The sequence below is a fragment of the Prinia subflava genome, chromosome 10 (assembly GCF_021018805.1).
Source record: "Prinia subflava isolate CZ2003 ecotype Zambia chromosome 10, Cam_Psub_1.2, whole genome shotgun sequence".
Taxonomy (NCBI): Eukaryota; Metazoa; Chordata; class Aves; order Passeriformes; family Cisticolidae; genus Prinia; species Prinia subflava.
This window is the reverse complement of record NC_086256.1, coordinates 30391960-30411329: the sequence shown is the minus strand read 5'-3', so window position 1 is coordinate 30411329 and position 19370 is coordinate 30391960. Positions and strand designations below refer to the sequence as shown.

The window sequence follows — 19370 nt, the reverse complement described above, 5'->3', positions numbered from 1 at the left end:
GGCTTGTGAAGCTGCCAGCTGGAGTTATAATGAACTTTACTTGTACCATAAATCATATGCCCGACCCCTCTCTTAACCATGGCTTGGCTACAAACTTCTCTATTGAAAAAAACAAAACAAAACAAAACAAAACAAAACAAAACAAAAACAAAAACAAAAACAAAAACAAAAACAAAAAAAAAAAAACAAAAAAAAAAAACAAAAAAAAAAAAAAAAAACACAACAAAAAAAAAAAACCCAAAAACCTCAAAGGGTAGAGGCAGCACTTTGTCTTGGTAAGGAACAAGAAGCTCACAGCTTCCAGCTGGTCCTTGGGTGAGCACAGGTTAGCCCCAAGCCCCTCTTGGAGGCTTATCCCTCTAAAAATATCCCACTCATGATTCAACGGGGCATTGATCATGCAGGCTTTTATTAATGATCAAGGACTGTGCTGATCAGCCAGGTAGCAAATACAGTGTAATTCTTCTAAAGTGCTGTGCAGCTGTGGATGAAGACACTGTCAGGACGTGGAGGAGTTATGAGTGCTCATGAGGAGTTTAATGCTGTGCACAAATGGTGAGATCCTTGGACAAATAAAAAGGGAAAAGTTGATATGGCTGGTATTGGCATTTACTGATCTGCCTACACATGTAGGAAAACCCAGAAAGCTCAAAGAAGGGTTATCTCTAAAAGCCACTTTACAGGGAGAAATGCAATGGTTTCAACCCATTTAGTTGTCCTGAAGATTGAGATGGTTTGAACAGAGTTTTGTAAAAATCTGTGTGAGGACATTATGCTTCCAAGTCTATTTATTTAAAGGCTTGTTTATATACAGGGCTTTTAAAGCAGGCAAAGCCATAAAAAAGATTAAGGATAGGATGCCCTAATGTTTTTTATGCAGGGAGTGTAATTGACCCTCAGATGTTCCACCACAACTCCAATCAAGCTGTTTCATCATGTGGCATTTCAAAGACAGATTTTGATGACTCTTCAAAGAGCCAGGGTGTAGCTGGAACAAACTGTCTGGAACAAGCTGGAAATGATGCTCTGGGATGGTCTGAGCATCGTCCTGTGGGGGTCTCTTGGAGCAGGTGGAACAAGATGGGTGGCTCGGGACACCCCCCTTGCACCTGCACCTGAGCCCACCAGGAGCATGGGGAGAACACAGGGGAGAACATGGGGAGAACACAGGGGAGAACACAGGCTCTGCTCCTCTCCCCCCTCACCTCCTGCTCCCTTTATTTTCCCCTGCCTTGTTGCTGGGTAACTCTGTTTGCCCAGCATGGAAGGACTCTGTTTTCAGAAGAATTCAAAACCAAAGCCTTTCTTCTTCAAACATAAGAAATGATTAATCAGAATCTTTGCTTGGTTTTTAGGTTTAGAATTTTTATGCAACTACAGGCAGCAGGAAAAAAAAAAAAAAAAAGAAAGAAAGAAAGAAAGAAGGAATAAGCTTAAAAACTTTTGAGTACAAACCTGAACAGATCTGTTTGCTGCTCTTGACTAACCTCATCTTAAAATTAAATCCAGCTTTGAGGTTTCAAGGTTGTCCTAGGTGTGGCTGCACTTGAGACAAGCAGCAAGTGAGCCCTTGATGTGGCATACAAAGGGGAGAGTCCTGACCAAGCAGGGGTTCTTGCCCTCTTTTCAGACCATGGGCTGGTTTTTTCCTCAAGCACAACCCTCTTCTGCTGCTCATCCTGCATAATTTGCAAACTCCCAGAGGTTCTCTATTTTAAGCATGAAGTCCTACACAAAACCAGGGAAACATTCAGTTTCTCTTCTTTCATAGCCTGCTTGTGGGTCTTAGTGCAGGCCTGAAGTTAGCTTGAAGAATGTCCATCAAGTGAGACCTGCCAGTGCTTTCTGAGGTCACCTTCCTGTCACCCCTCTGTCACCTCTCTGTCACCTCTCTGCCTCACACACTGCCTTCAGGGACCTGGGCTTCCCCTGGCAGATTTTTCTTTCCCCAGTGCAGATCAGATTAAACTATTATCTCCATCTAAAACAGGACAGATTTCTCTTCTGCCTGCCACAGCCCACAGTCAGAAGCAGGTACATCACAACACAGCCTGTGAAACGCTAACCAGACACCTAACAGGAAATGTTTAGAATAATGAGCTGGAAAAAGCCGTGAAACTCATTGCCTGTGGCAGAAGGAAAGCTGGAGGGAAGAGAGTTAGCTGTGGTCCAGGAAAGTGTTGTATTTCTCAAAAAGAGAGATGAAGCAGCCCGAAGCCTACCTTCTGACCATTACTTAGCACGCACTAAATCAGGTACAATGAGCATGGCAGGATTTTCGTAAGGCAGTGGGTCACTGCCCAGCTTTCCTTGGGGAGTACAAATACGAGCATGTAGGGAAGAGTCCATAAATAACAGCAAAGAATTCAGAAGCTGCAGACATAGCTCTGCTCCCTAACACAGAGAAGCATCCCAATGTCCAGGTGATCTCCCTGAGCCTTGGGGTACACCCTTCTCATCTTCTGCTCCTCCTGCCTTGGAGCTGCTCCCTGCCCAGCCCCACCAGCAGGCTCTGCCCAGGATCCAGCAGTGCTCATCAAAGAGCCGCCTGTTGAGGGATGCAGCCCCCTTGATCTCATGCTAACTGGTGAGAGATACATAATGCATGGCTTTAGACAGAGCTGCTTCTTCCCCAGGACTTTTTAAAGCCTCTCTTTGGCTGTCTGGGCTCTTGGGCCGGCTCAGGCATGGCGGGGTTTGCTGGCTCACACCAGCTGTGGGTAAGTGTTTTCCTTGATGTTCATAGGAGTCCTTGCTTTTTTCCCACCCACATGCTCCTCAGGCCTTCATCTTCTGCCTCCAAGGCCAAGCAGAACAGGATTGCACTCAGAAAATGTGTGTGATTTATTGCACCTCCCTGCAGGGAGGGAAGCACCAAAGAGAAGCGTGATTGACATCGGTGTACATAACTCACAAAATCTTTTCATCTTGGTGCTCATATTAGCAGCTGTCTGGTCCCAAATTCCTCTCAGAGGCTCTCCATGGGATGACTTCTGCTATGTATGGAATGCTTGTACTGCAACCAGCTCCACCAAATAAATGGCTAATACCTGAGTAAAATGAGAGGGAATTTTTTTCAATACCTAATGCTGCAATGTGCTGGGTTTGATCCCCACTAGTGGGGGAAGGACAGGGGCCAGGTGAGCCAGCATTCCCCCTCCATCCTCCCTGCTCTCCTGGCCAGAGAGGGATTTAAATCCCTCCTTCCCCTGGGATCTGCTCCTTTGAGCAGCTGCCCTGGCTTTTTGCTGCCACACAATCATGCTTGATTAGTTCCTGGAAATACAGAGCATTATTTCCATTGTAATTTATTACAGTCACTGAGATGTAAACTCAGGGGGAAAGGAACAAGAGGATACTGCAGGTAAAGGTTTTCAGAGAGCAGAGGGAAAAAGGCAAGAAAATTAAACCCTTGCCATCTAATAGCTCAGAAAACTCATTGTAAGGTAGTGCTGTTGAGGAGCCATGCCAGCCTGAAGAGCCATTTGCAAGGACACTGCTGGGAGGCAATCCTGAAGGGAAGAAATTGCATGGCAGAGCAGAAGAGAGAGGGGTAGGAGCAGCAGGGCACAGCAGTAGGTGTCGTGAAAGGGCTGGCAGGAGGAGAAGAGCTGATTGCACCTGGAGTGGGTTCAGCTGCTGCCTCAGCTCCTGTGGGATGCATTGCCCTTTGCAGACCCTTGGAGAGAGGGTGAGAGGAAATGCACTGCTGAATATTGAAAATCAATGCTTCTGCTGGTATTTAGAGGATTACTGCCAGGTGCCATGTGCCAGCTCTGTGTGACAAAACGGAGCAAAACGTGGTGAGAGCTGAAGCCTGCTGTGGCAGCCCCAGAGTGCCCATCTGGGCCCACATGCTCATCCCAGAAGCAGCATCCGCCCTTGGCAGCGTCGTTTTTATCACTGCATGGATGCCTGCTAGAGCAGCAGGAGCAATCCTTCAGTGGGAGGGGGAGGCACTTCACTGGCACTTGGTTAAATTCAAACTGAAACCAGCCTGTGGGTGGTTGCTTGAATCCTTGCCAGTGGGAAAGAAGGTGGAAAACATAAAATTATTGCTTTGCAAATGACCTTTTTCTCTTGAGTTTATCTAGATTCTCAATGCTATTCTTGATCAGCCCGAAAAAGACAAAATGAAAGGAAAATTCTTTTAATTAAAATGTGTCTGAAAAAAAAAAAAAAGTCATGGTAGTGCAAATGTCCAACAAAACTAATTTTGCAAAGCCAGGAGGTGAATGGTCTCTCTGCAGTCCCTGTAAAATCTCCAGAAATGGAGAGACACCTGAATGAGGGAATCCCGGGAACAGATTGAGTCTATTTTGGTGTGCTTTGTGACTGAGTCATGTCTGTGTGAGAGAGAAGAGCTGCTCGGGACATCATGGGAACCTTGTAGCTGTGCATTTCCAGCAGCCATTGGCTGGGCCACGCTGGCCATCCCACTGGGGGCCAGAAGAGCATTTCCCTGATCCAAATTCATCTTCTCCACAGGCTCCAGCCAGGCAGGACAAGGGCTGAAGCATGTTGATTGCTTTATGCCAACAGATCTATGCAGCAAAGAACCATGGGGGGTTGCTCAATAATGAGCACAAAGGGAAAAAAATTAAAAAGCTATGAATTTAAAATTATTTGTGATTGAAGCACAGAGCTCCTTCTGCCAGGCTGGATCTTCAGGCAGGTAAGGTCCCTTGCTCCTTCAGCAGCAGCAGAGGCCAGGGGTGAGGAGTGCCCTGCAGGAGGGATGTGTCTGTGAGCAGCTCCCAGTCCCAGGGCAGAACCAGCCCTGGGTGCATCAGGTTAAGCACAGGGTTCACATAATGAATGAAAGGGCATAAAAGGGCAGAGGAATGTGAGGGTGAAAACTGCTCCAACCACTAAGAACGCCCCTGCAGAGCTGCAACGAGGTCCTGGAAGGGTTGGGTGCAAGATGCTGAGGTTTTCACAGGCTGACTGAGAAGGAGCCCCATGGCCACCAAGCAGCTCAGGGGATGTGCGAGCTGCACAAGGTCCTGGCACATCACACTTCCCCTGCCACCGAGAGCCGTGGGGGAAATGACCATGGAAACAGAGCCAGGGAAGAGGAAGAGGGAAGGAGCCAACAAGTGTTCCCAATATTCCCCAAAAGCTACAGCGAGGCTCAACTAGAAGTGAAGCAAGAAATGTGATGAGGATGGAGATGTCAATGGAGCAAGCTCCATGCTCAGGTGGCCACCAACTTGTGTCAGTGACACACTTTCAGTGTCTCACTGTGGCCTGAGCCACCCCTGGGTGCCAGGAGCCTGGATAAGAGGCTCAGCCTGCACGGAAAGGCTGTGTGCCCAGTGCAGGTGGAAAAATCAGGTAGGGCGAGGGCTGTGTGCCTGTTCTGCTGGGCACAGTGCCCTCTGGCAAGGGAAGTCAGGGCTGTGAGGGAGGAATTACTAGTGGCCTGCAGCACCCTGGGGCTCAGGGCTCTTGATGGAGACAGAAATCTCCTGAGCCATCTCTGCAGGGTGAGGGGAGTGGATGTGGCAGCCAGAGCCTGCCATGGCAACAGGACACGCAGGTGTTGCGGGGTCAGTAGTGGTGATGAAGTCAACGCTGTGCTCCAGCCCCACGGGAGAAGCTGCTCTGCCTCACAGAAGATGAGCCTTGACATGGGGCTCTAACCAGGCTAGGCAAAGCACCACAGCCAGAAACGCAGTCAGAGGTGGTGCTGCTTGTGGCAGCACTTCAGCCGGGAGGCTCTGCCAAAGGCAGCAGGGCTGAGGAGCTTGGGAAAGCCGGGGGGCTGCAGTGCCTGGGCTCACAGGGCTGCAGGGGAAGGTGGGCAAGCCCAGGCTGTGGGCAGGGTGAGGGATGGCGCCAGCAGGCAGCACCCACGAGTCCCCAGCATGATGCTTCCCCGGGTTTTGAGCCTGGCAGGACAGATGGCTCCACAGCTACAGCCAAAACTCATTTATTCTGCAAGCTGAGCTCAGACCCTCTGTGGATAACCCAGCTTGCAGATAACATCTCAAGCCCTGGGAAGGGCCAAGGCTGATTTACATGCTCCCTTATAAATTTAGTAACTTCGAATTAACAAGAGCAAACAGGCTCAAGCCATAAACACCGGCATGCGGATGACAGGTCTCCCCTCCCTCCACAGAAGCAAAAGCCTCTCGTGGCTGAAATACTGCCTAAAATGAGATTTTCAGTGGTTGAAGGGATTTGCATTTGGGGCTGCACTTGGGGAAGCAGCTCAGGGCTCCCCAGGCTGCCCCTCTAGCCCCTGGGGAGCTGGCAGGGAGGGGGTACTGTCACCAGCAGCACCCAGAGGATGCCCCATGAGGGCTCAGAGGTGTTCTCTGCCAAGTATCTGGGCCCTGGAGTTAAGAACACACCAAATAATTCATAGGAAGAAATGAATTATTAAATAACTTCTCATTATTGCCATCCTAATTACAGACCGTTAATTTCATACCTAAAGGGTGCTGTAGTGTTCTTGCTGAATCATATCTGGCTGGTCTCAGATTTGAGGGTTTCAACATGTCTGCAGTGCTCAAAGGTAAAAGCAAAGCTGGGGGAGCCAGGGCAGGAACCTCAGGGGCAATATCACCATTCACTCTGCAATAAAACAAATAATTTAGAAAATGCCTCTTCCCCAAACCCCGGGCAATTCCCAACACCTCAAATCACCTTGCTGTGTACAATCTACTATACCAAAAGAGCAGTCTGGGGGCCAGAGGGTCAGTCTGCAGGGCGTGGGAAGCCAAAGTTTGTCTGAAGGGTCAGTGGGTGGGTACTCCTGGGAGCCTCCAGGCTGCCTGTAGTGCCTCCTCAGCCCGGGCAGCTGCATGTGCCAGGCAGGCTGACACCCTGGGACCTCTCCCATGGCGGGCTGTGTGCTTTGGCTGCTGCCCCAGCATCGGGCAGCGTCTCCTAGGAATGCTGTTAATGGGCTCCACGTGGGTCCCTGCTGCTGAGAAAGGGAAGGATCATTCTGCGGAAATGGCACTTTTGCCTGATTTGTGTGAGTTTCCTTGTGCTTTTATGGCAGCCCATAAAATGGATCATCTGTCTTAAAAGAGATGGGCAGGTAGTCAGCGGCTCAGCTGAGCTCTGCCTGGTGCCCTGCTGCAGGCTGGGCAGCCTGGGAGCACCCGGGGGGAGGCTCCATGTCCTGGGCTCCATCTGGGCCATGTCACTGCTGGGGTTCTCACCAGCGCGCTGAGCGATCTGAGGGAAAGCGCCTGGGTGGGGGAAAATGCTCCTTTCTCCTTAGGAGACAGCCACAACTCTATTTTCAGTGGAGGTTTCCAAGGCACTTGTTTACCAGTACTGCCAACAGAAGCTGTTATCACATTGGCACTGCTGACAGCTCTGTCTGCAGCTGATTTTCCAGGGAAAGCACCTCAAAATGCTGGAGGCCGTGCGGAAGCGAGACAGCAGCTGCATGCATTTGAAACTCATTAATCAGCACCTGAGTCAAGGTGCTTTTCTTATCCTTGCTGGACAAAACTTGGCCCTGCTGACCAGTGCCAGGGGGTCGGAGGGTCTCTGGGAGCAGTGCCTGGCAGCTGGATCCTCACCAGCCATGGGCAGGGTTAGGTGTCAGGGTGGCCAGTGCCATGATGATCCCTGCTGAGCATCACCTGTCACACCAGCTACATCCAAAGCTGATCTTCTTGCCATGCCTGTGGTGTGCAGAGGCTCTGGGGCAGCACTCCTGGAGGCTGTGCTGTTCTCTCTGCCATGGTTGTCTCAGCTAGTCATTAGGTAATTATCTGGGAAGTCAATTGGGCTTGCCTGGATCCATTTATTTACTGCACAGCCATCCTGCTGATTTCTCCCAGGCCCACGAGCTGTGAGGAGCTGCTCCCAGACACTGATGCAAGACGCTGGCATCCTCAGGATCTGCATCAGGAGACGCTGAGCTGCTCTGGTGGAGCAGAAAGCAGCACCCACCCTCTCTGTGCCCTTCTGCAGAGTAGCATCTGTGTGGGAGCCTTGTCCTGTCCTCCAGCTGCTGCTGTTTCTGCCAGCACCCCCATCCTGGCTGCCTGCTGCCACATCAGGGCACATTGGGGAGCTGGTGTGGGGCATCCAGCCCTGGTCTGGCCAGGGTCTCCATCCCTGCAGAGCAGCCATGGACACCCAGGGGAGCGAGGGGATGCTTCTCCTGCAGAAAGGGACATGCTCTGCAGGGATCCCAGGGATCCCAGGGCACATCTGGGGTGTGAAGTCCCACCGAGTCTTGTTTCCACAGCCCTTGCAGCGTGGTGGAGGAGGCAGCTCAGGGAGTATCCTGTGAAGATTGCAGCCCTGCATCAGTCTCCCATCAATTTCCTGGAGTAATGAAGAGGTAATTAAATTTTGCAGTGGAAGGGAAGCTTCTCCAATGGAGAGAGCATATTGTAGCTGCCGAGCTCATCAGGGGAAATGCTGGGCTCCAAATTAAATGCATTTACTGTTTCATGTACCCTCACTTACAATCCTTGTAATGAATCTGGGAATTAATTGTTTGCCCATTTTAAACAAGTCCCCTCTTGCACTGTGCCGTGCTCCCCTCCTCCCAGCTCTCCGTAATTTGATATTTCAGTTAGAAAACAAATTGACATTCATTGGAAAATCAATCTTTTCATTGTTTAACTCTCATTTCCCTGGGGAACGTGTGGGAGTGGAATTACATCCTCTGATATGAACCCTTCCTGAATGTCTGATTGAGGCTGGGGAGCAGGAGCCACCTGCCCTCAGTAGCCAGCAGGACCCCACTCTGGCAGCATCCATGGCACTGCCTGGGGAGGAGCAGTCCACGCCAGAGAACACGAGCGAGTTGCCTCGGTAATGAGCTGGTAACAGAGCCTGCCATTTATTAGCTGGGATAAAATGGGAAGTGCTTGTTTTGGCAGGGGAGACAGCAACAAAGAGTGCGAAGAATGGCCCCAAGACACACCGCCTTGAATTTATCCGGGCTGGGGAGGGGAAGAACAAACAAAATATGGCATTTTGTGTCAGTTTGAGAAGAGCACAGCATGCTCCTGCACAAGGGTGCCCAGGGTGCTCTCACAGCCCTTTAGAAGAGGACTGAGCAGTGCCTGCCCAGGGCCCCACTTTTTCCATGTAAGTGGGCACCTTCTGAGCACCCCATGCAGCTGGCCTGGCAGTGATCCTTCTGCTTCCCAGGGAGACACTTGCTGCTGGAATAAACTGCTATTTTTATGGGTAACACTGGTTGTCTTTTACACTTACTGCCGGAAAATGAATAGCCACTTTTATGCAAAAAGGTTTTACTGCGGTATCAGAAAGTGCTAATGAATAAACAGAACCAAATTATATGGTACCCCATGAGCCAAAATGCCCGGACAGAGATTTACAGCAAAACCAGTGGCAGGCAAAGATAAAAGCCTGCAACCAAAGTGGGTCATATAATTAATACCGGGGACAGTAAATTCCTGAAAAATTGAGCTGTCAGTCCCTTCCATCCAGACTCCCAGCTCCATTTCAAAGCTAAATAAGTTGTAGTCCCAAGGAGTTAATGCAGCAGATAAAGCCCCACAGCTAAAGCAGCTTCTGTGTTCACAAGGGACGAGGCTTCTTCTCCCAGAGCATTAGCTCCTGCAGGGCACAGGCAGCAAAGGGGTTTATCTGCAGTACCTGAAGGGGACCTCCAAGGAAGCCAAACAGGGACTCTCCATCAGGGTCTGTAGTCAAAGGATGAGGAGTAAAGGGTTCAAACTGAACCAAGAAAAATTTAGGTGAAATAGAGGGAAAAAATTCTTGATAGAGGGAAAAAATTCTTCTGTGGCAGTGGTGAGGCACTGGAAAAGGTTGCCCTGAGAAGTTGTGGGTGTTCAAGGATAGATTGGATGGGGCTTGGAGCAACCTGGGATAGTGGAAGGTGTCCCTGTCATGGCAGGGGAGTTGGAACAAGGTGATCTTTCAGGCTCTTTCCAACCCAAACTGTTCCATGATTCTATTTCAAGGGACTGCCTGGAAGCCACCCCACAGCCACCCCGGGCACCCAGTGGTAGCTCTGAGGGGAATCAGCCCATGTCCAGTTCCTCCTAAGGGTCCTGGCAGGCCAAGAGGGAAGAGTAAAGGTCCCCAGTGTTTAAGGTGCAATCCTGCTGCTGGCCCCGTATCCAGCCTGCCCCTCTCCCAGTGCAGCTCTGCTGTGCCTTTGGCACAGGGAGCAGTGGCAGTGGTGCTGTGAAAGACAACGTGTCACTCTCTGCAGCTCCATAATCACATTCCCTCCCTTTTCTCATATTCTCACTTAGCAACACCATATGAGCATCTTTGTCAGCTGCATATTAGGAACCATTCGTCATAAAAAATTAAGGGCTATGAAAATAAAGTGACCTCTCTGAGGACTTCAATTACACTGTAAGGTAATTGTGTCTTCCCCAGGCCTCCATCAGGGTGTTTGGGAGTCTTCAGGAACAATTTATGTATTTATTACAGTTTAAGTATCCTTACCCCTCAGCTCTTCCCAGTAATGAAAATATATAGTGCAGAACCCAGCAAACACAGACTGAGCCATGTGTAAAATACGAAGGCAATGGCCTCGGCCTTGGAGAGAAGTGGCTGTAACCCCCACCACCCCCACAGGCCTCACAGCTGCTCCCACAACACCTCCACAGGGCACAGACAGGCAGCAGCACACGAGGAAGCACAGCAGTGTGTCAGGGCTGAAACCACCCAGTCTGGCCCTGGTACCAGGGTAAGGCAGAAAGCCATTCCCAGGGAAAAAAACACAGATTCATTACTGTTCTTGGCACCAAAGGTTGCTTGGAATTAGGACAGAAAGGCAAAGCAGGCTTCATTTGATTGTGGGTTGGTTTGGTTTCTTTCTGCAAGGCCTTTTTTTGCAGGGAAGGAGCAGGGAAGAGCTGCAGAGGCTGGAGGCAGGTTCAGCTCGGGGCACACCAGGAGCAGGGCCGGGGCTCTTTCTGCCCGGGGCTTTCTCTGAAGCACAGCCAGGCCAGCCAGGCTCCCCTCAGCTCGGAGGGGACACAGGTGGGTGCAGGTGACCCCTGCAGCCGTGCCCGGTGCTGACCTGTTCTGTGGGTCTGGCCACCACTGCTCCCTCCCTGCTGGGATAGACACCTCCAAAGGAGAGGAGGAGCTGTGAAAAACAAGGGAATGTAAGTCCTCCCCCGCCAATTCCTAGCCTTGAAGGGAGCTCGGTACCTTGGCAGCAGAAGTCATCTGAAGGGCCCAGGCTTTCTTTCCTCTTCAGCTCTGAGGAGCAGGTCTCCCTGGACCTGCACAGCCAAAATCTGTGCTGAAGATGCAACAGGAATAAAAAAAAAAAAAAAAAAAAAAGCCTTCTAAGATACCACTGGAAAAAACAAGACAAAAAGCAATTTTTTTTCTTGTCAGACACTGAGTCCTACACCTTGGGTGAGAAAGAGATGATTTAACAAGAAAAAGATGTCACTGAATCCCTGGGCTATAAATCATTCTTCTTACAGTCTTGCAGCAAAAACACTTTAACAGGCCTTCTGTGCAAAGCGAGCACAGGAGCCCGTGTGGGGGATTGCATCTGATCCAGGATAAACGGGCAGACGGGCCCAGCCACTTGTTTTATGCTTGTAGGAGAATTATACAGCACCTGGGAAATATTTCCTGCTCCTGCTGAGTTGCAGGCTGGTGTCATGAAGACGATGCATTCGGCAGTAGATGTGCCTGGAAGATTCAAGGCCTAGGGACTGGGGGCACCCTGTCAGGAGGGTGTTGCAATAAAAACCTTTTGATCACTCATGCAGGTGGCTTCATCTGGCAATTTGCAATTTATTTAATTTTTTGGCAAGTAAAAAGAAAGAAGGGGGAAAAAAAGTCTGCTGCATTAAGGCAGAAATTGGTGCCAGCAGCCTCCCACCCACAGGGTCTGGGATGTGACGCTGTGGGGAAACCTCCACTGGGGATGTGTGACCAGGGTGAGTGTCAGGAGAATTTTCAGGGGGTTCAGATGGACATATCCTGATACAGAAAGCATTAGGCCAGATGCAAGATGATGCACTACTGCTGCATTGATTTAATTGCTAAAGAAGAGGTAATTGCTTGGAGAGTAGTGCCTGTGACCTGATTAAAGTCAGTAGGTGCTGAGGGCAGCCCCAGCCAGCAATAGAACCTCTCACTGCTTCAAAAATGCTGAAATAAATCAGGGGAAATTACCAGCAAAACTGACTGGTGGAAAAAAACAATAACTAAATGGCTGTGAATGGAAAGTGAAAGAGCTCTTTAAGAAGTGTTGTAGAAAGAGCTGAAGGGAACAATTTGGCCAGAAGTTAGCCTGACAGCTGTTAGAAATCAGAAAACAATAGCTGGGAAACGGGAAAGGGAAAGGTGTCTGAAGAAGATGGCATGAGAAGCACAGGAAACTAGGATGAGAAGCAAAATTTTCACTGTTGGTGTAGATGCCACTCTTCCAAGGAGAAGAATTTAAACAGAGTGAGGAAAGAGACAGAGGATCCTCCTGTGGGCAGGAAAGGCTGGCAGTGTGGAAAAGGCAGGTGTGATTGAAAGAAGGAGGGCATGCATTTATACCAGCTGAAGGTGATGGATGCTCTCTCTTCTATTTTCACCAAAGAGACATATTTTAAATTGGCTGACCTACCTAGCTGCCTCTCTGGAGCCTGCAGCACTGTCCAGGTCACTCCTGCCCCAGGTTTAGTTGCTGAACCAGGCTGGAGCTGCTTTCCCCTGCCTGAAGGACACGGAAATGGATGGAAACTGTGGAGCTGGGGACACCATCAGTGGTGGATGGCAGTGAGCATTTTGCCCAAGCCACTGTGGTGCCACCCTGCCCCTGCCCCCTGCTCCCCACATGTCGTTTGCAGGGCTGATGCCCAAAGTGGTGATGAGGGGCACTCTGTGCCCACCAGTGCCTGTGAACTCGGGGAGAGAGGGCCAAGAGCAACTGGGAGCTGAGAAGATCCCACCAGGCTCTTGGGTTCCAGCTCTGGTCCTGATATGACTCGCTGGAACTGGGCTCTACTTCTGCTTCAAGTCCACAGGAAGGTGGCTTTCAGGTCCTGGCTGCAACATCTCCCTGGGAAAGCCCAGCTGGTTTAGGTGAGCAGCCACATCCCTGTGGATGGCTGTTGTGGGAGCACCACTGCTCACCCGCTCTTCTCCCAGCAGTTTTGCTCATTTGAGGGACACCACTGTAGTGGTTGGTGACTGCTCAGTATCCCACTGCCCTTTCTGTCTGGCAGAAGGCACCACAGACCCGTCTGCCCTGATTTTCAGGTTCCCATAACCACCAGAAAGCAGATCTACTGCCTATCCCACTGCATTTGGAGAACTGCTGGCATGGCTGAGGACATCCCCTCCTCAGCTCTCAGTCAGCCTGCTCTCCTGTTGGACATGTTTTACTTTCGGTTCAAATCTTTCCACTGTGATCCCAAGGAGAACAACCATCAGTTAATGAGGGGCCTTTGTTTTCCTGAATTCTGAATGTGCCACTGCAGTGAAGGTGTAATTAGTGAGAGCTGGACATTAACCTCCATATGAGCCTGGTCTTGCTGCCTTTCATTCTTTTGGTTTTATTGATCCTCTTCTCTTAACTGGTTCTTGCTTCCTCTTTTTTAAAGACTTAGAAATTAATGGGCAGCTCAAAGGAAGCCCTGCTGCTGTAATGAAAACAGATAGCAGTTCAGTGCTCTAGCTTTCTGGTTGTTCTCTGGGGCCCTTGTTACGTTTGTTTCCATCTGAACACCATTTCCGCACAAGGGCTCCAAACAATATCGTGTTAGTCTTAATTCTGACCTGGCTGCAATTTCTACCAGAAAGAGTTCCAGCTCGGAAATGGGCAGATTTGCTCTTCAGGCCAGTGAAAACAAGTCTGCAGGGTTGAAAAGAAGATGTCAAAATCAGGCACTAAAGATCACTTAAAATGATAACAGTTGTACTTGAAGCAAAAATTATATACAAAGCTTTCATCTAGCAATTTTCATCCTCAGACAGCAAAGTGCTTTACAACAGAGTTCACAGTCAGCAGCCCTTTTTGTAAAGGTGAGCAGAAACGTGGCTTTGGCTTTCTTTGCTGTGTTTCTCTACCCCAAACCAGCTTGTTAACCAGCCTCAAAGGCTTTCCTCTCCCCAGGACGTGTCAGTGCCCACCTGGGCGAGCAAAGACATTCCTAGTGACCGCACCACAGGGTCTGGCACTGGGGCCAAGGAAAGGTTTGCCCTTGCCTGATTGGCTGAATCCTCCTTTTTCCTTTTGTCTTCCCACGGAATAGAGAGAGTTGGATTTAATTTGAGAGGAGGTAACACAGCTGCTAGGCTTCTGTGCCCGGTTGGCTCGTCCTTGTTCTGCAGAGGTAGCTGGAGCCACCAAAACATGTCCTGTATCCCCAGGCCCTCACCTTTGTGGCCACCAGACCCTTTCCCCCTTTTTCTGAGCTGAACCTCATGCTCATTTTAATGGAGAGGGTTTCCTCAGCTGCTGGAAGTGGGTGGATTTTTCCCAGGCTGCCCAATGGCACCCTGACACCTGGTTTTCCTCATACCTACTTACTTCTGCAGAGTAGCTGGTGCACCAGAAATGCTGCTGAAATAGCTGCAGAGGGGGTTTTATGAGAGCTGGCCAAGGGGTAAGAGGCTGCACCTTTGGCTGGGCTCAGGCTGGGCTTCTCCTCTTCACCTCCTCTCTGCTGGAGAAATGCTGGCACCGCAGAGTTTGCTACCAAGTAAAGCTCAGCAAGGAAATCGTTCCTGCAGGAAGTTTAATTGCAGCTATTAAGCCTTTAATCTAACTGTGGTGTGCATCTCTAAATGGTGATGCCATCCCTGAAATACAGCACACAGCCACATTCCTGCTCACTGCTTCCTCAGCGTCGTGTTTACAGCTATTTTTAGTGACCCAGAAGCAGGTAGCTCCACACTTGGCCAGAAAACTAATTTTTAAAAAAATAAATAACACACACACAGAGACACACAAGCAAAGCTATCTATCCTTGGAAAATATCCTTCCCAGCTGGCAGTACCAAGAACCATGAGTGCTGTTTGCAGCTGGGGCTTTCTGCTGCTGAAGCCTCGTGGCCTGACCCCCCAGGACACAGAGCCCCCCACCCTGCTGGCTCCACAAGGCCCACGGGGAGAGGGAAGAGCCCAGAAGGTCTCTGCTCTCCCTGACCCACCTGCTCCCCTTCTGAGCCTGTGACCCCAGCCTCTCCTTGCTGTCCCATCAGCCTCCCTGTGGTCCCACCAACCTGCTCGTGAATGCTCCCCATGACCCCAGACCTCAGGATGAGCACATGCTCCAGACCTTCATGTTAAAGTGATGTGCTGCAAGGTGTTAAAAAGGAGGACCAGTGGGACTCATCTGGGGGCTGGGGAAGGACATGGTGGTGACCAGCATGTGCTTGTTCACCAGCTGAGCCTCGTGCTATAACTGCAGTGCAAGACCCTTCCTCTGGCTCCTTGAGGTCTTCATCCACAAGGAAAAGCCCAGGAGATCCCAGCCGAGCCCTTTGGAGATGTGTGGCAGGAATGAAGCTTGCCCACCAAGAGGAGTGGCTGTCAGAGACACAACAGCTTCCAGAGTTCAGGACTCTCCTCTGTGAGGCAGAAAGAGTTTTGATTTTTGTCCAGCCACACCTAAATGTGCTGCCCTGTGAAGAAGATGCCTAAAACTTTTAGACAAACATGGACAAAGTGGGATACCCCCCAAAAGGCTGCTTTAAATAGAGATTTAATTTCATCTGGATGTCTTATTGCAGTAAAATCTTATCTGCAAGTTTCAGGGCTGCCTGGGAAATCTTACTGCCTCACTAGGGAAAAGGATATTTAAAAAGGATTAAATCTGACAGTCTTATACTAAAAGTGGATTTTTAAGACATAAGCAAAGACTCGGGATGGAAAGGTTAGTGGGCTGTTGAAAATGCATCTGCATTTGAGCTAATAAAACCTAATTTCCAGTTGGTTATTAACAGGCTGGGTGTGATAAACCCTGCTGGTTTCTGGGCTCAGGTGCTGATAAAGGCAGGCGGGTGCTGTGACAGTGATGGGAAGAGAGGGGATCACAGCTCCCCTTTCAGCACAGACTCCCCCCTGTCTGCCCAGCTCCTGGGTGGGCAGAAGCACATTACAGAGCAACAACAGCAGGCTGGCAAAAACAGGCACTGAGGAAGTGTTGGTTGGCATATGGAGACCCCACCAGCAAGAAAAATTTTGACCCAAATCTGAAGCATATTAGACACCGAAGAGCCCACTTCTCCTTTCAGGTGGGAGGTCTCATCTCCCTTCCCCTCATCCCACAGCAGAACCTGTGCATTGATTAGTGCTTGGCTCACCCTACAGCTATGAAAGTAACTCAAATCAATCAAACACATCCTCTCCTTGGCCATTAAGGCTTGCTCCAATTAGCTCCAGCTTTAAAGCAGAGCGAGTGGGATATAAATTGTTTCACAACGCTCCCACCTATATTTCTCTCCAAATGTTGAAATGGCATTTCTGCCCACTGAAAACAGGACCTTGGAAAAAACTCTCTGGATAGTTCATTTGCTGGAAAATAGAATTGACAGCCCAATTAATCTCACAGCCTGTGACTTTTAAGCCAGGGCTGTGGGTGTAGGTGCTCTGAGGTGAGAACAGGAGAGGCTGGATAAATACCACAAGATGCTGCTGTCCTAGAGATCTCCAGCCTCTCCCTGGTGCCTGGCACCGTGCCTGCCCTGCCCCACAGTCTGTGTGGCAGCCAACACATCCATGAGCTGCCCTGAGCTCAGACCTGGATCTGTCCCTTTGTGCACAGCTGGCATGGACCTGGCTGGTGGGAGAGAGACCATTGTCCCCGACCCAAATCAGCACCAAACCTGCTGAGCTGAGCACAGAGGCACCAAATCTGTCAGCCAAAGCTACTGTTCCACTCAGGGGACCCAAAGCCCTGTGCCAGCATGGAAAGAGCCCCAAAACCAAAACGCTTTGCTTCCCATTTTTCTTTGCACTAATGCTCCCCCTGAGCTCCTCACCCAGCCCTCTGTCAGCTGCAGACACAAACACCCCTGGTGAATAACTGGGCACGTGCCTGTGGAAGGGCTCCCACTGCCACGTGGTTCAGCCTCCAAACAAATCCAAACAAATCCACTGAGCTGTTGGCCATGGCAGCTCCAGCTCCCCAGGGCCAGGGATCACCCCAGGTCTGTGTCCAAGCGTGCATTTAGGGGCACAGCTGACACCACCGTGCCTGGCACCACATCAGCCACACTTTAGGGATGTGGGTACAGGAAGGCAGTGATGGCTTTGCAGGCAGCAGGACATGGCTGTGACCTTCCTGGGAACAAGCCATCCCTTCAGGTCCCACACGGGCCATAGGAGTCCATTTGGAGCATTAAGTACTGATTTCCTCATGTTGCTTTTGTTATTCTTATTACTATTTATTATTTTTAGAATCATCATCTCTACAGGTACAAAAACACCTCAGACTATCAAGTTCTGTTGTGGCAGCAGCTCAAGTCCTCTCTGAGGATTCCTGCATGGAATCCTTGCCATAAAAAAAGGCATTTATGGGGTATCACTTTCCTCAGCTCCATCTCTGTGTGCCAGAGGAAAAGGCAGCACTTCTCTGCTCCTTTGTTCTTGCTGCTATCTCCTGATCTGCAGATTGAATACATCACAGTGTCATCTCCCAGCCTCGATCCCGAGGCGGGATCAATGGGATTAAAATCCAGTTTTCCTTATAACCTTTCCTCCAAGAGCTGACTGGAATAACACCTTGTGATGTCCCTCGGTACCCCGTGCTGCATACTGGCAGCCACAGGCGTCCCCTTACAGCCCTCCCTGGCAGCAGTTCCCAGGCTGGAAGTTGCCTCAGGAGGACAGGATGGCCCAAAACCCGTCAGCACAAATGCAGCTGAGGTATGGCTGTAGTGACCCGAGCCGTGACAAGTGCCACTGAGAGCCTGCAAATTGCTAGGAGGTGCCTCTTGTCCCCTGTCCCTGCCCGTTTCTGAACTCGGGCAAAGGGAGTGGCTCATTCCAATGAAGGCTGAAAATTCCCAGCATGGCCCCCACCTCAAACAAGTGAGCCCTCTGCTCTGCCCCCAATACATGGAAAAATTGTTTATTCAGCCCTGCATGAACAAAGAGCAGCCGTGGATCACTCACCACTACTGAGTTCCTTTATAAAAACACGGGTTTGCTCTGCTCTGATTGCTCCAAATGAAGCAATTGCACTGTGCTCCCTCCCAGCCCTTGTACCTACACCAGCTCACCAAGTTTGCCCCCAACACAAATTAGATTTGAGTGCTCAGGAGGTGGAAAAGTGTCTGCCCTGCCTGTCACACCTTGCTGGGAAGGATGGGTGCAGAAAGGCTTTCCCAGGTTTCCCAAACTCCTGATCCAGGCTGGAGGGGAGGGCCAGGAGCGAACCAGGCTGGGCAGAGATCCTCCCAGCCTCACCAAGGGGTTAATTTAGGGAAGAGAGAGACCAGGCAGACCTTCCCTCCTAGGCAGGGGTGCAGCCACACTGCTTTCCTCAATCACAGCTCCTAACCAGGGCTTTGGATGTTGTTCCTGTGTCCTGAGCTCAGCCTGGCTCTGCTCCCATGCCAGCAGGTTCCCAGGGGATACCTGGAGGTTTGCAAGCTCCAGATAGCCAGGTGTCACTTGGGTGCTCCAGCTCTTAGGGAAAAGAGCAGAATAAATGTTCTTACAGAGCTGGCATGCTAAAATATGATACAAGTTAGGCCATAACTCACCTGATCTTTCATTTCACATAATTTCTAGCGACATTTGTCATTAATAAATAGCCTGTCGCTTCCCTCTGCTCCAGGGCTGCTGCTACAGAGCACAGGGTGTCCCTCCTTCAGGCACTTACCCTGGGGAGATGTTCTCTCCTGCCATCATTTTCCCATTCAGCAGCTAGCAAGGGACAAAGGACCAAAGGAACCGGACCCCCTGTACTTTGGGATGGCTGGGAAAGGTCTGGGCTGTGGCTGGGGGCTGGCTGTTTCCTGTACACCCCGTGCCCCAGCCCCCTGCACACACACACACACACACACACTCCTGTCTGCTCGGGGATCTGCCCATTGCCATGGAAACCGTGCTGACATCAGGCACTGCTAACGTTATTCCAGTGACTAATTGCTTTATCAACGGTGAGCCAAATTACTGAAACAATTTCCAGGCCCCAGACATCTGTATTTAACACCCAGGCCCGTGCCAAAAAATGTCCCTCACCTGCAGGGATGTTGGGCAGGGCTGTGGGAGGATAGCTGGGGGCTCTTGCCCAGGCTTGGATGTGTGGCACAGAGAAACTGTTAAATCCTAATTTTCTGTGCTTCTTGAGAGCTGTTTTGTAACTATTTAAGCTGTCTGGGCAGTGCCTAGACTCCAGTTCATGGGGTACTTCTGTTTTCCTGGCTCACAGGGATCTGTGGCACTTGCTGCTGCTCTCT

General features: G+C 50.3%; 1 protein-coding gene across 2 annotated transcripts in view; it reads right to left on the bottom strand.

The window, feature by feature from the left end:
- Nucleotides 1-6562: 6562 nt before the first annotated feature.
- The window catches only part of TEDC1 (tubulin epsilon and delta complex 1), a 90856-nt gene continuing 78048 nt past the window's right edge, over nucleotides 6563-19370 (bottom strand). Inside the window, exons 8-9 of one of the 2 annotated variants that reach the window (XM_063406750.1) lie at nucleotides 11152-11245; nucleotides 6563-6582 (exon numbers count right to left, since the gene is read on the bottom strand). In XM_063406750.1, the coding sequence (XP_063262820.1) occupies nucleotides 6578-6582; nucleotides 11152-11245 (99 nt within the window). In that variant the 3' untranslated portion in view covers nucleotides 6563-6577. Of the gene's footprint in view, nucleotides 6583-10780; nucleotides 11246-19370 lie in introns of those variants that run through there. The other variant, XM_063406747.1, reaches the window with a different exon arrangement.